The following is a 13638-nucleotide window of genomic DNA, read 5'->3' on the forward strand; positions in this document are numbered from 1 at the left end:
CGCAAAAGAAGGATTAATGGGGTGTCAGGAGAAGTGAATGAGTGTGTTTTTCTTCCTTCAGAGAGACTCCCTGGTGGTTAGCATCCTATTTACTTTGCTTAAAAACAAGTTTAAGCTGCTCCAGAACAGGGAAGGGCTGTGGCTCAGTGGTAGAACATCTGTCTTGCCCTCAGAAGGTTCTAGGTTCAACCCCTGACATCCCCAGCCAGGGATAGGAATGTCCCTTGCCTGAAACTCTGCTTCTCAATGTATTGCAAGCTTTTTGTGGAGATTTGTGAGAATATATAAGACAGCTGGGAGATGTAGGTGCTCGAACCAGGACCTGCCCCCTGTCCTCCACTAAGGCTTTGGGTTGGAGAATTCCCCTACACCAAGGCCAACCTATATGGCCAACACCGCCAGATAAGTGTTGGTTGGTAACCACTGAGACTGGTAAGGTAGAAGGCCAGGAGCTCAACAGTAGGTGGAACCAGAACCCATGAGATGTGGAGCCAACTAATGGTAGTTCTAGCCCCATGCTCCTCCTTGTTCTGTTCTAGAATAGAAGGACAGTGTTGAGACCAAAGAAGAAGCAGCTGACAGGCATTCCCAGCCCCTGGATTGGTTTTAAGTGAGAAGGCAGGTGGGAGAGCTGGCTGAAGGCACACATTGGTTGGTGGACCAATACCCCATTTGCTCAAATGAAGCAGCATTCACTGTTCCAGATTTTGTTGCACTTCAACTCCCTATTCTGGCCAGGGTTGGTGAGTGTTGGAATCCATCATCACCTGGAAGTTCCCCATCCCAGAGCTAGGATCATATAAGACATCCATCAGAACGTCACAATATTGGTTAAATTTCTCTTTTCCCCTCCCTCCTACCCTGATGTTGATTTCAGGTTCGCAACAGCAAAGCCAGTGGCTTCTGTTTGGACCAGGGTGCAGAAGACGATGACAAAGCCATTCTCTACCCGTGTCACGGCATGTCCTCCCAGGTAGATGAGATCATATGTTATTACATTTCTTCCATGGCAAATTTGATTTTGTTTGCATTTTAAGGAGAAACTGCCCAATTCATACTTCTTGAACTGATATGTGAACCGAAGCACAGCTGTCCTTTGCAATTTGCATGCCTCCAAACTTTGCATGGAGGCAGAGCTCAGCTATTGTGGCTAGTAGCTGTTGATAGCTTTATCCTCCATGAGTTTGTCCAATCCTCTTTCTACAGTTTAATTGTTTTTCTTTTCTCTGCCCTGAATCCTCCAACATTCAGCTTCATTGAATGCCCACGAGTTCTCATGTTATGAGGGGGGAACACCCTTAATGTTATGTTAAAGAAGCGGCCTGCCAAACCCCAGTCTCTGCTGAGTGGTAGCAAGACATAAAAATGCAAGTTATTAGGGGTGATTAGGGGGATATGTTTATATCATCATCATCAAACCTTTTATTGGCATCACATACAAACATCCAAAACAAATCAATGCAAAATTACCACTTCCCCAGTGGCCCAAAACATTTGCTAAAAGAAAGGAGGCAGAACAGTCTATCGTCACATCTCTAGGTCTCCAGGAAGATCAGACGTCTGCAGTGTATTTCGACGACAAAAAACCAAATAGAGATATTTAGCCACTAACTTGGTGAGCTCCTGATCATTCCCCAGTAATAGAAAATGTATGACCTCCGACTCTGGTTTCCATTTGGGGATACAAAGTTGATCTAGAAATTGCTGATGGAGATCAGCATATAGTTTACAATTAAGAACCATATGTGTAAGGGTTTCCACCAGGTGGTCTTCACACGGGCAAGTTCTTTCTCCTTCCACCCTGCCTGAGAACCTTCCCCAAAGGAGGTTGGATGGATTTGAATTAAACCTGGCCAGCAAAAATGCCCTTCTTTCTTGAGGGTTAAGCAGAAATTCAAGGTAATTGTGGTTAGTTTCATGTGCCCAAGAAAGTTGAAAATAAAGAGGGGAACATGTGTACATGTCAGGGACTGAACTGAGGGGGACAAGACTGAGGAGGAACCTCCTCCTGAGCTTTCCAGAGAAGAGGAAGGCAGTACTGAATTACAGCAGTGGTTTGAGGAAGATCACAGCTCAGAGACAGGTGAACAGAAGAGCTGGGAGGTGTTGGGAGAAGAGAAGGGGGAGACAGAGACAGAGCAGCCAGCTGACAGATTATCACTGGAGAGCATTTCTGACCCTCCGTCTCCCAGAACCCGGCGTGCATTGAAAGTGGGAGAGCAAAGGACTCAGAGACTATTAGCCCCTGGCGGCTGCCATAAGGGGAAGTGCTGTTGCTAGGAAGGGAGTGGGGAGGAGCTCAGTTAGAGCACTACCATTTTAGGGAAGGCTGCATTCCTTCATCGTTCTCTGTGAATTATTCAATAAACTGCTTGGTAAGAACTCTTATCGTTTCTCTGATTCTGGGCTGCCCCGTGGGAGGGAGCTGATTCCACAAAGCCTGACAGTATACTAGGCTAAGTTCTCACTAAAATGCTGGTGAGTTTTCATGGGGGCTTTTTAAAAAGACATTACAAACTTGTGTGGAAATGTGGAGAAGTAAATGTAAGACTTGAAAAATATTAAACTGAGAGTGAACATAACTGACATATTTGCCCATCCATAAGTACAACTAGATTACAAATGATGAGATACATTTCAGGGAAGGGGTGAGGCGGTGGAAGAACATCTGTTTTGCATACAGAAAGTCCCAGATTCATTCCCTGGTGTCTCCAGACAGGGCTGAAAAAGACTCCTTGTCGGAAAAAGACTCCTTGTCCTCAGCAGATACACAGGCATGCCAACCCTTGATGCCAGCCCTGGGCATTGGGCATTCTTTCTTCAAACCTATTGAGATGCTATGCATAAGCTTGAGCCTCATAGTTCTGCAAAGATTTGAACCCAGGTGTCCTGAGTATATATCCTACACCTTAATATTTCCATATACTATTGTTGTACTGTGTATTTTGGGTCGATGGACCGCAATAAAATCATGTGTGTGCCTGTGTTATTAATTCCACCACACTGGCTTTCAGTACGTCTCTTGCAAAAAAAAAGAAGCAAGCAAAAAAACCCCAACAACCATTTGATATTTTAAATGGATTTTTATGTTACAGGAACTGTATGACACATTTTCTGTGCAAAGAAAATGCTAATGGGATGCATAGTTGTGCTGTTTCCATGTGCAGTCAAAACATTTCAGCTATTCCTCCGCCAACAACTTACACACATACACTTTGTACTTCCAGCTCACAATTAACATGCATTCATGGATTTTATACACACTTTCTTTTTAAGGCATGTGGGGCTCTGGCTGAGGGATAGACTGAGTTTGCTAACGCAGCACTCCATCTCCCTGAATGGACCAGCCTCCACTGCCTAGAGGGGTGGTGGAATCTATGTCTTATAGTAGACGTTGGGACAGCCACCTGTTGGGGGTGCTAATTCTGGTTTTCCTGCATTGAGCAGGAAGTTGTGCTGGGTGGCCTACTACCAGGACCTTCCCAACACTATGATACTATGCATTCACCTCCTCCCACCACCAACCCCAAGGCTGTCAATCCATCTCTCTTCTGCAGGGGCAAACAAAGGCGTCGTGACACCCGGGGCGGGGCGTCCCTACGTAGGGCGCATGTGCGGCGTCGCTACACAAGATGCATGCACCCTACATAGCGATGCCACACATGCGCTGTACATAGCGGTTTGCCGGTGGCGCCGCTCCAGCGCCATACAGACAGTACTGGGATCCTCTGCTTGTGGCTGCAGCCATGAACAGAGAATCCTCCGTTCGCAGTTGTAGTGGCAACAGAGGGATCCCACCGCTGTCCGTACAGTGCTCGAGCGGCGCCAGCGGCAAACTGCTATGTACAGCGCATGTGCACCATCATTATGTACAGCACATGCGTGCGACGCTGCACATGAACTATACATAGCGGTTTGCCGCCGGCGCCTGGATCCTCTGCTCGCGGCTACAGCAGCGAACGGAGGATCCTCCACATGCGGCTGCGCAATGGCTGCTCGCGTAACCACGAGCCCCGCGGGGTGCCTTCTTGTCACCCCCCCCCCAGACATGGTGCCTAGGGGCGACCACCACCCCTGCCCCCCCCCCCAGTTGTGACGCCACTGCTCTTCTGCACCCTGTGCAATTCAGGTCTTTAGTCATGACCACAGCCAATCCTTTAAACTTTGACTCAGTATTAAATACACAGTTTTAATCTTCTCAGGACCCATAGGGATTTCAGCCCATATATTCATATTTCTAGGCTTGAATTTTGAATCATTTCTTTAATTATTATTATTTTTTCATTCTAAACCATTCCTCTGCATTTTGCCCTAACCATTCAAAGACGATGATGATTATTTTATTCCGTGTGCCTTGAGGTTTTAAAAGAAAATCTCTTCTGATCATGCTTCTATTGCTGTTCCTTACTTTTTAATGAAAATCAGATATCATTTAAATCCCAGATGGCCCCCCTTCCCACATAACCCTCCTCCCACAATGCCATTTTAGCCCTTTCTGATGTGTCTTCCAAATTGGAACGGCATTAATGAATTGTCACTCATGCGTTCATGCATAAATAATTCTGACCTTATCACCCACCAAACAATTACCTGAAGTTTAGCCGTACATGTTATTGGTTTGGACTGCGGGTGTCAGCTTGAACATTAATATTACAGGCAAAATTATGTCTGTGTGTTCCCTTTTTAATTGTTGCAGCTGAACCAACTGGGTGCTCTGTTGTCACTGTCACAACATCCATCTTGGATGGGCTTGTGGCACTTTCCACAGCAAATTTGGCCTTTGGTAAATTGGGGGTGGGGAGGGGAAGGAAGAGAGAAACAGAAAAGAGCCACTTAATTAGATTCAAGTAAGGTTTTCGTGGAGAGCCCTATTTAGCAAGATGCTGACACAAGTTCACCTGGCTTTTAATTATGTTGGCTGTTTTCCTGTTGGCCATACAAAGGGGGCCATCCACATCCTCCAAGAACCTGCCTTGTCCAAAAGGAACACAATGAGGGGAAATGGTTCTGGCTGCCCTATATTTTTCTGACAATTTCTAATGATATTGTTGTGTGCCACCCCAATCTCCAAGTGGAATTCCCAGAGTTCTAGGCGCTTACCCAGGGTTCGTGTTTCCTTTGGAGAATGAGGCACAGAGGAGACTGTGGTGTCTTTGTGATGTGTGGTTTATTCACACATATATACAGCCTGAGCCTATGATGGAAGGGTTCGCAGCATTAACACTCCAATAGGGTCTTCTCCCTTAGATTCAAGCAGAAATCAGCCATCTTTTTTTCTTTGCCTTTCCAACCTGCATTCTCCCCCTTTCTCTCCCATCACATACAGCTCACTTCAGGAGGAAACTAGCCTGTCTTATATTTTAACACTTGTTAGGACTATAGGGATTAGAATTCTGACACCCACCAAGTCATAACACTATACTGATGTGTTAGTTTTATTGAAATATGTACAATCTGCAATGCATACACACACACAGAGAGAGAGAGAGAGAATCCTCCAACAACAATAGCAACATCAATAAAGACAGGTTGGTTAAAAGGGGGGGGGGGTCACATTCCAAGGTCCTGTCTGAACTGCTCAGGGTTTTGTTTTTTTTAAAAAAGGGGGTATCAAGTTCTATTGGCAGGGAGTTCCACAGGGCAGAGAGTTCCCCATTAAAAACTCAGTCCATGGTAAAGGATGATTGAACCCCAAGGATGTGGGCAACCACCAAGTTTCCCATTGAAAGTTCTTAGCAACTGAGGTGGAGCATAAGGAATCAGGTGGTACCTTGGGCCACATCCAATATTAGCCCTGCTCAGAGTAGACCCTTGAAATTAGTGGGCATGATAAACTTAGGTCTATTTGTTGTAATGGATCTACTCCAAGCACATCTTAGTTAACCACAACCCTTTGTGAATTAACAAAATGACATTGAACCCGGCCTGGAGGCAAATTGGCGATAACTATAACAGCAACAGTCACCCTCAAAGCATCTCGTCTTAGAATCATAGAATTATAGAGTTGGAAGGAAACTCCAAGGATTATCTTAGTCCAACAATCTTCCTTACACTTTATCTTCCAGAGAATGTGCCTCTGGGCTTTGATTTTCTCTCTCCCCCCCCCCCGCCATCCATACCAGAAAAGCTGGATGAAATATCGTACGCATGTGAGCCAAGACACCTTGTCATGGTCCAGTCCATGGGCGATCAAAGTCCCGGCTGAGGATGTTGGGACCGGGGGCAAGATGGCAGGGTGGGAGCAGGAATGAGAGTCCAGAAGCCAGGAGTCCAGAAGCCAAGAGTCTGAGGGTCAGAGAGCTGGGAGTCAAGAAGCCAAGGGTCCAAGGGTCAAGAAGCAAGGAGTCATGAAGTCAAGGGTCCGAGGATCAGGAAACAAGAAGCCAAAGGCAGGAAGCGTGTTGCTGTGGCAACGAGCCAAAGGGAAATGCTGACCTTATATCCCTTCCCGGCTCTTGCCACCAGGTGCTGTGAGTTACCAATCGGCCTCACCTGTGTGGCCACGCCTTGCCTCTTCAGAACAAACTTAGGAAGGCCCCAGTCCTGCAAAACCCTGGTGGTCACAAGGCCTGGCTCCTGCACGCACACCTGACACCCTCGCCTGAGCTGCGCTAAAGCTCTTCCCAGAGTTGCCTTTTGCCATCAATGCCTTCTCCAAATGAGAATTCTGTGCCTTCAGCTCCTTGACCGGGTCGTTCACCTCTGTGAATCAGTCAGTTTGAGTTCTTTGTTTTAGTCTGGAAATGGGACTGTCAGCTGAATCCAAGGGTGCTAAATTTGCTTCACGATAGCAGCCGACGCCTTCAGGAGGTGCTGAGATCTGTGGGCACTATCCCCTGTGGTGAGCCACTGAGTTGCACATGGCAGCTTCTCAGTGAAGTACCTTCAGGCCTTGGACGGCCTCTACCCACCCAGGTTGGCTTCTGGGTCATCCTGGTCTTGACTCTTGGTTTTGTCCCCTGGGTGCTGGTTTCCAGCTCCTGGGGTTCCTGAGACTGCTGCGCATGTACAGAGCATGGCAAACCACCTATTGATTGAATGCAGGCACGCGGAGGTTTGCTTAGCACTTTCAAACCAGCTTCAGGTTGGCGTGAGAAATGTTTCAGTGCCAGGTGGGACCGCGTCTGAGCTTGAAGGATGAGGGATGGGTTTTTAATGTTCGATGCTTTATTACGTTTGATATATCCTGTAAGTGGCTGGGGAAACCCAGCCAGATGGGCGGGGTATAAATAATAAAATTATTATTACGACGGTGATGATTATTTGCGTGTCTGCTTAACATCGTCGGCTGCTAGCTGTCAGACCTCTTCACACTCTCTGCCTGAGCATCCTTGAGAGAGGCTGGTGCAGCTGCAGCCCTCACACCAAATTAATTTTGCAAATTGTGGTGAAATGAGGGAAGCTTTTTCGGCTTTGTGAACGTTAATTAACTCAGCTACATAAGAATGATCCCAGCCCTTTGCTATCTGCAAAATGTTCCACTGAGATAAAATAGTAATAAAAAGCACCACATCTTCATGGTGGGGGTTCACCATTTCTTGATAAATATGATTTGCAAATTATTATTATTATTAAACCCTAATGGTGAAGAACACCTCTGCTACATGGTCAAGATAGTTCTCAGAGGGAAAACCTTTGTCTGCTAGGATGGGGGACCTGTGGCCCTACATGTTCTGTGGGACTACAGATCCCATCATCTCTGACCATTCACAGTGTTGGTTGGGGCTGATGGGAGTTAGAGCCCTTCATCATCTAGAGGGCCAGCAGATCCCCAGCCAGCCATGTTTCCTGATTTGAAAAAGTCCCATTCCATTATTAACCTCAAGATATCTTTCCCTTTGATTTAACTGAAGTGTGAGAAAATGGGGTGGTGGGCTTCCAAGTGCCTGAGATTGGTAGGATCAGGCTGACTAATTTTGTTTTTAAGGGAAGTCCTTCCTTAAAAAATAAAAAATCTTTCTGCACTGATTTTGTGAGAATTAAGTCTTTTCTCTAAATAACAACAACAATAATAATGATCAGTTCTTAGGAGCACATTGGACAGCCTTCCTGACTTCTCATACTTATGGGACAGGACAGCCAAGGATGTAATGGGTTTTTCATGTTAAACGAAAAACAAAAGCAGAAAATCCTGCATCCCAGACACAAGAATTTCACTGAAATTTTCTACCCTTTCAGTAATTTTCAATTTCTTTGATCATGACTAGAAGAGAGAGAGAGGGGAAAAACCAAAATAAATTTTCAGCACAGCACTAGTGGCAAGTGTGAACGCTCTGTACAACAGAGGAGGGAACAGCTCAGTGATAGAGTATGCACCAGGTCTTGGGCTCAATCATTGGAATCTCCAAAAAGAGCTGGAAAATAATCCTGTCCTCAAAACCTGGAGAACTATTGTCTGTGTAGATAATAGTGTTAAGAGGGGTTTGGGGAGGCAGGGGGAGTCAGTCTGGACAGTGTCCTTGGATCCATTCCAGGCCTGTGATTCTGTATCCAGTGAGGGTTAGAATCCAGTAGAGGAGGTTGTTGAACTGGTCAGACAAGTTTCTTTATAAGACAATGAGCTTAGCTGGCCACTGAAGTGCTCTCATCCTCATCTCAAAGAATGTGCTAGGTTGCAATAGCTACAGCTAAGTGATGGAGAACAAAAGGCCAAATAGTGGCTGGACTGAAAAGGTGTGTGTGAGAGTGAGTGAGTGAGTGAGTGAGTGGTGGAAGAAGGCTGGAAGCTGGAGGTGCAGAGAGTTGCTTGTACAGTGGTACCTTGGTTCTCAAATGGCTTAGTTGTCAAACAAATCGGCTCCCAAACGCTGCAAACCCAGAAGTAAGCATTCCAGTTTGTGAACGTTTTTTGGAACCTGAATGTCCGATGCGGCTTTTGTTTGAGTTCAGGAAGCTCCTGCAGCCAATCGGAAGCCGTGTCTTGGTTTTTGAACGGTTTCAGAAGTCAAACCAACTCCTGGAATGGATTAAGTTCGAGAACCAAGGTTTCACTGTATGGCACTGGACTTTGGGGCTCCTTTGCTAACCTAACAGAGAATCCAGCTCTCCAGGCATGCTAATGCTGTGAGCTCCTCCATCCCATGCTCAGATTGTATAATTGATCATCACAATTATAACAAATAAAGGCTTGACGTATCTCGCTTTGCATGTCATGAGTCCATCTCATATATTAGTTTCACCTTTTAAGTTGAATTACTGAAATAAATGAACTTTTCCACAATATTCTAATTTTTCGAGTTTCACCTGTACATGTGTAAATAAAGCCACATATGCTAAAGACACCACAGTCTCTGCTGACCTCCGTTTCCAAGCAAACCAAGCACTGAGTAAGTTCCTGGAACCCCTGGAGTCTTTCACTGTCCAGAGGTTGGGGTGGCATGTAAACAATACTTGGCGGAATGGACCGCTGGTTTGACTCTGTAGAAGGCAGCTACCTATCTTCCTAAAAATAATAAGAAAGAATATCACGGGTATCGTTCTGCATCAGTTCCCCTTTGGAAACAGAACTAGAAAACCCAGAGCTCCAGGCTTGGTGGGGTTTATAAACACTCTTAGGGGAAATTCCAGCGGTTTTGAGAAATGCTGCCTTCATGATATACCACCAGCTCCCCTCTTACTTGCTTTCACAACCCTGCCCCCCCCCAGTAAGACCCCACTACAATCAGTACATTAAGGGGGAAATCCTTGCATCCCCCCAGCACATTCAATTTCCTTCCCTCCTGGTGCCTTGCATTTGCTCCGCAGATGGCTTCTTTATTAAGAACAGCTTCCGACATGCAATCTAGTCATTTAAAAAAGGAGAACAAAGAGTGAATTCCAAAGGGCATTCTACTCCTACAGGAAAGATTAGCATATTATGTGCTGGTTGTGTTAAGCCATTACTGCTTGCAAGCAGCGGTACGCATGAACTTTCTTTCCCTCCCCTCCCCCTCCCTTTTCTTCCTGTTCTTTTCTTTTCAAAGAGCCCTAAAGTAACAGGTGCCATTTATGGGACCTCTGCATATTTATAGGCAGGGCTGTTTTCGCTCCATGTTAAAATGAATGCAGAATCCCCCACTGTAGCATTTCAGAAAGCCATCGCGGAAAGATGGGGAGGACAGGGCCGTCTTAAGCATATCCGGCGCCGTGGTGCAAAGCACCCTCCGGTGCCCCCCCCATTTCCCAGAGTTTTTTAGGGAGGACGGTACTGCCGACAGGGCTGGAGGAGGCAGGCAGCGGCTGGAGGGCGGCTCCTCTGGTGGGGAAGAGGCGGAGGCTGGACGTGGCACCTCCCGGCTCAGCTGGCCGCTTCATGCCGTGGTGGCCACAGCAGACGGAGGCTCCGGGCACGGCGCTGCTTCGGCACGGCATGGCAAAGGTGGGTGAGGGCGGTGAGCTGATGCCCTGAGGCATCGCGTCCAGCCTCCGCCTCTTCCCTGGTACCCTCCAGAACTTGGCGCCCTGGCGCCCCACGCCACTTGCCTCTATGGGTAAGACGCCCCTGGGTGGGGAAGCGGTCGAGCATCTGCTCTGCATGCAGAAGGGTAAGAGAGGTCTGAAACATGAGAGTCACCACCAGTCAGGGTAGTCTTCAACCTTTTCAGACCCAGGATTCACTTTTAACCCAAACATGCGTTTGGGGGACCCATCTCTTTTCTTTTCTTTTCTTTTCTTTTCTTTTCTTTTCTTTTCTTTTCTTTTCTTTTCTTTTCTTTTCTTTTTTTTCTTTTCATGATATTTATTAAATTTTCCACTTTAACAATCCAATAAAAACCACATTCAATCATTCCTAATTATAATACATTTTGAATTATGGTGCTGGAGGAGACTCTTGAGAGTCCCGTGGACTGCAAGAAGATCAAACCTCTCCATTCTTAAGGAAATCAGCCCTGAGTGCTCACTGGAAGGACAGATCCTGAAGCTGAGGCTCCAATACTTTGGCTTCCTCATGAGAAGAGAAGACTCCCTGGAAAAGACCCTGATGTTGGGAAAGATGGAGGGCACAAGGAGAAGGGGACGACAGAGGATGAGATGGTTGGACAGTGTTCTTGAGGCTACCAGCATGAGTTTGACCAAACTGCGGGAGGCAGTGGATGACAGGAGTGCCTGGCGTGCTCTGGTCCATGGGGTCACGAAGAGTCAGACATGACTAAACGAATAAACAACAACAACAACAATTATAATACAACAAAACAGCCGAATAATCATGCCAAATTATACATCTTTGAGTGACTTCCCATGCTCTGAAGTTCAGGGAGTGATGATCTAATATTGTTACTGCATTCCTTAATTAATTCAGGTAGTCCCGATAAACATTTCCAATGTTGATCCTTCATTTATTTTTAACAGCCTCTGAGTTCATTTAACAAGTGGGTTAATTCTTTGTAGTTCTGTGTGAAATATTGTCCTGTTGTAATCCAACGTTCTCATCCACTTTCATTTTCTGCACAAAGACATCTCTTAGTGCGTCACGGCCAAGATCGAGGGGGGTGTCGCCTTTCACCATTAACACTGGGCAAATAACCAAAGTTCCCTCCTGTAATCTTATTCCAGCTGCTAGCAAGCTAATGCCTCCGTAAAAAACGCCATCGCTCCCATCGTAAATTCTTTTTATCATTCCATTAAAGGTCTTTGCCAAAATCATAGTGCAAATTTCACACAGTCAATTTCGTAGTTGAACCATAACAATAATGATAACAAGATTGGGGGACCCATTTCTTAATCTTTTACCATATATGTGCAAGGTGGTAGTGCTCCTGTTGTGACCCACCTTGGATCAGACCATCACCTGCTAGTGGATACAAAGGAAAATCCTGCAGTCAACAGGATACAACTCTCTGTCGGTGAGTGGGACAGGGGTGCTATCTCGCCCTCAGGATTGTGGGTACCTGCCTCTGCATCTGAGGCACACCCACCCACCCACCCTGGAAAAGGGGTGCCTTGCTGGCTGGCTGCAGAGGGCAGAGCTGAACTGCTTCTTTCTCGCAGGCAGTGCCACTGACGCCTGCCAGCTTTTCTCATGGACTTTGTGGGTCCCAGCCCCCACTATTATATTATTGTGGGTGCCCAGGCACCCACGGCCCCTTGCGGTTGGCTCCTGTCGAGTGGAGGGTTTAATCCTGTTTCCCCAGTGCATTCCCTGCCTCCAAAAGTAGAGGGAGAGCATAGCCAACATGGCTTGTACCTAGCCATCGAGAGTCTTATCATCCATGAATTTACCTAATCCTTTTGTGGGTTGTTGTTGTTGTTTAGTCGTTTAGTCGTGTCTGACTCTTCGTGACCCCATGGACCTGAGCACGCCAGGCACTCCTGCCTTCCACTGCCTCCCGCAGTTTGGTCAAACTCATGTTCGTAGCTCTGAGAACACTGTCCAACCATCTCGTCCTCTGTCGTCCCCTTCTCCTTGTGCCCTCCATCTTTCCCAACATCAGGGTCTTTTCCAGGGAGTCTTCTCTTCTCATGAGGTGGCCAAACTATTGGAACCTCAGCTTCAGGATCTGTCCTTCCAGTGAGCACTCAGGGCTGATTTCCTTAAGAATGGATACGTTTGATCTTCTTGCAGTCCATGGGACTCTCAATAGTCTCCTCCAACACCATAATTCAAAAGCATCAATTCTTCGGCGATCAGCCTTCTTTATGGTCCAGCTCTCACTTCCATCTTTTGTGGGTACCAATTCCATAGTTTAACCACACACTTTATGAAGAAGTCCTTTCTTTTCCCTTTACTGACTCTTCCAGTAGTCAGTTTTGTAGGATGTCCTCGACAGCGAGCATTAAGAGAGAGGGAGAAAAACAACTCTCTGTCTACTCACACGTCTGGGGGTTAAGGGAAAGCTTTATACTAATGCAAAGAGTCTCAATTGCAAGGCAAGCTTGACCTTTAGCGCCTCTTGCTTTTTCAGAAATGCCTCATGGCTTACTTGACTGCAGCCTTCTCTGTTTTAATTTGGTTCCAGCTTGTTCGTTACAGCTCTGAAGGACTTCTGCAGCTGGGCCCTCTGGGATCTACTGCATTTCTGCCTGACTCCAAATGTCTCGTTGACGATGGGAAAGGAAGGACCCCCACTCTGAAGAAATGTGAAGACACCTTGAGGCCGGCACAGAGGCTGTGGGATTTTACACAGGTATTGTAGCCAGCTATGCATGCAAGCAAGCAGGGCCTGTCACAAAATATTACAGTGTTTTGTGTTTGTGTTCAGGATTCTCAGTAGTCTCTTCCATCTCCCTTTCCCCAGGTTTGTGACTTGCCCTCATCAGGGACAGACTTCAGCAATCTTTTGTAATATGGCATCCTGTGTGAGGCCAAGAGCTGGCCCTGCCAAATGGATCTTCTCAATTTTGCGCTCCCTCAGCTCAGTAGCCTGTGCAGCAGAACCGCCCGCACCTCCCTAAATCCAGCACCGCACCCATGTTCTGAAAAGGTTTTTGTTTTGTTTTGTTGCCAAAGTCAGCCTTTCTTTTGAATTCAGTAAAAAAATTCACTTGTGAGTGAAGACTTCGGGCATTCATGGTTGCACAACTGCTGGGAATTGCAGACAGGGAGCATTGCTGTTGCGCTCAGGTCTTGTTTTCAGGCAATAATAATAATAATAATAATTGTTTTCAGGCAATAATAATAATAATAATAATAATATATTATTTATACCCCGCTTATCTGGC

The 13638-nt window shown here is 46.4% G+C and overlaps 1 protein-coding gene across 2 annotated transcripts in view; it reads left to right on the forward strand.

The window, feature by feature from the left end:
- GALNT9 (polypeptide N-acetylgalactosaminyltransferase 9) overlaps positions 1-13638 on the forward strand; it is a 175953-nt gene that overhangs the window by 160443 nt on the left and 1872 nt on the right. For both annotated transcript variants that reach the window (XM_083590220.1, XM_083590221.1), the window contains 2 exons: positions 878-973; positions 12936-13103. In XM_083590220.1, coding sequence (XP_083446346.1) covers positions 878-973; positions 12936-13103 — 264 coding nt within the window. The remainder of the gene's footprint in view (positions 1-877; positions 974-12935; positions 13104-13638) is intronic.

Source organism: Podarcis filfolensis (genome assembly GCF_964270895.1).
Source record: "Podarcis filfolensis genome assembly, chromosome: 16".
Taxonomy (NCBI): Eukaryota; Metazoa; Chordata; class Lepidosauria; order Squamata; family Lacertidae; genus Podarcis; species Podarcis filfolensis.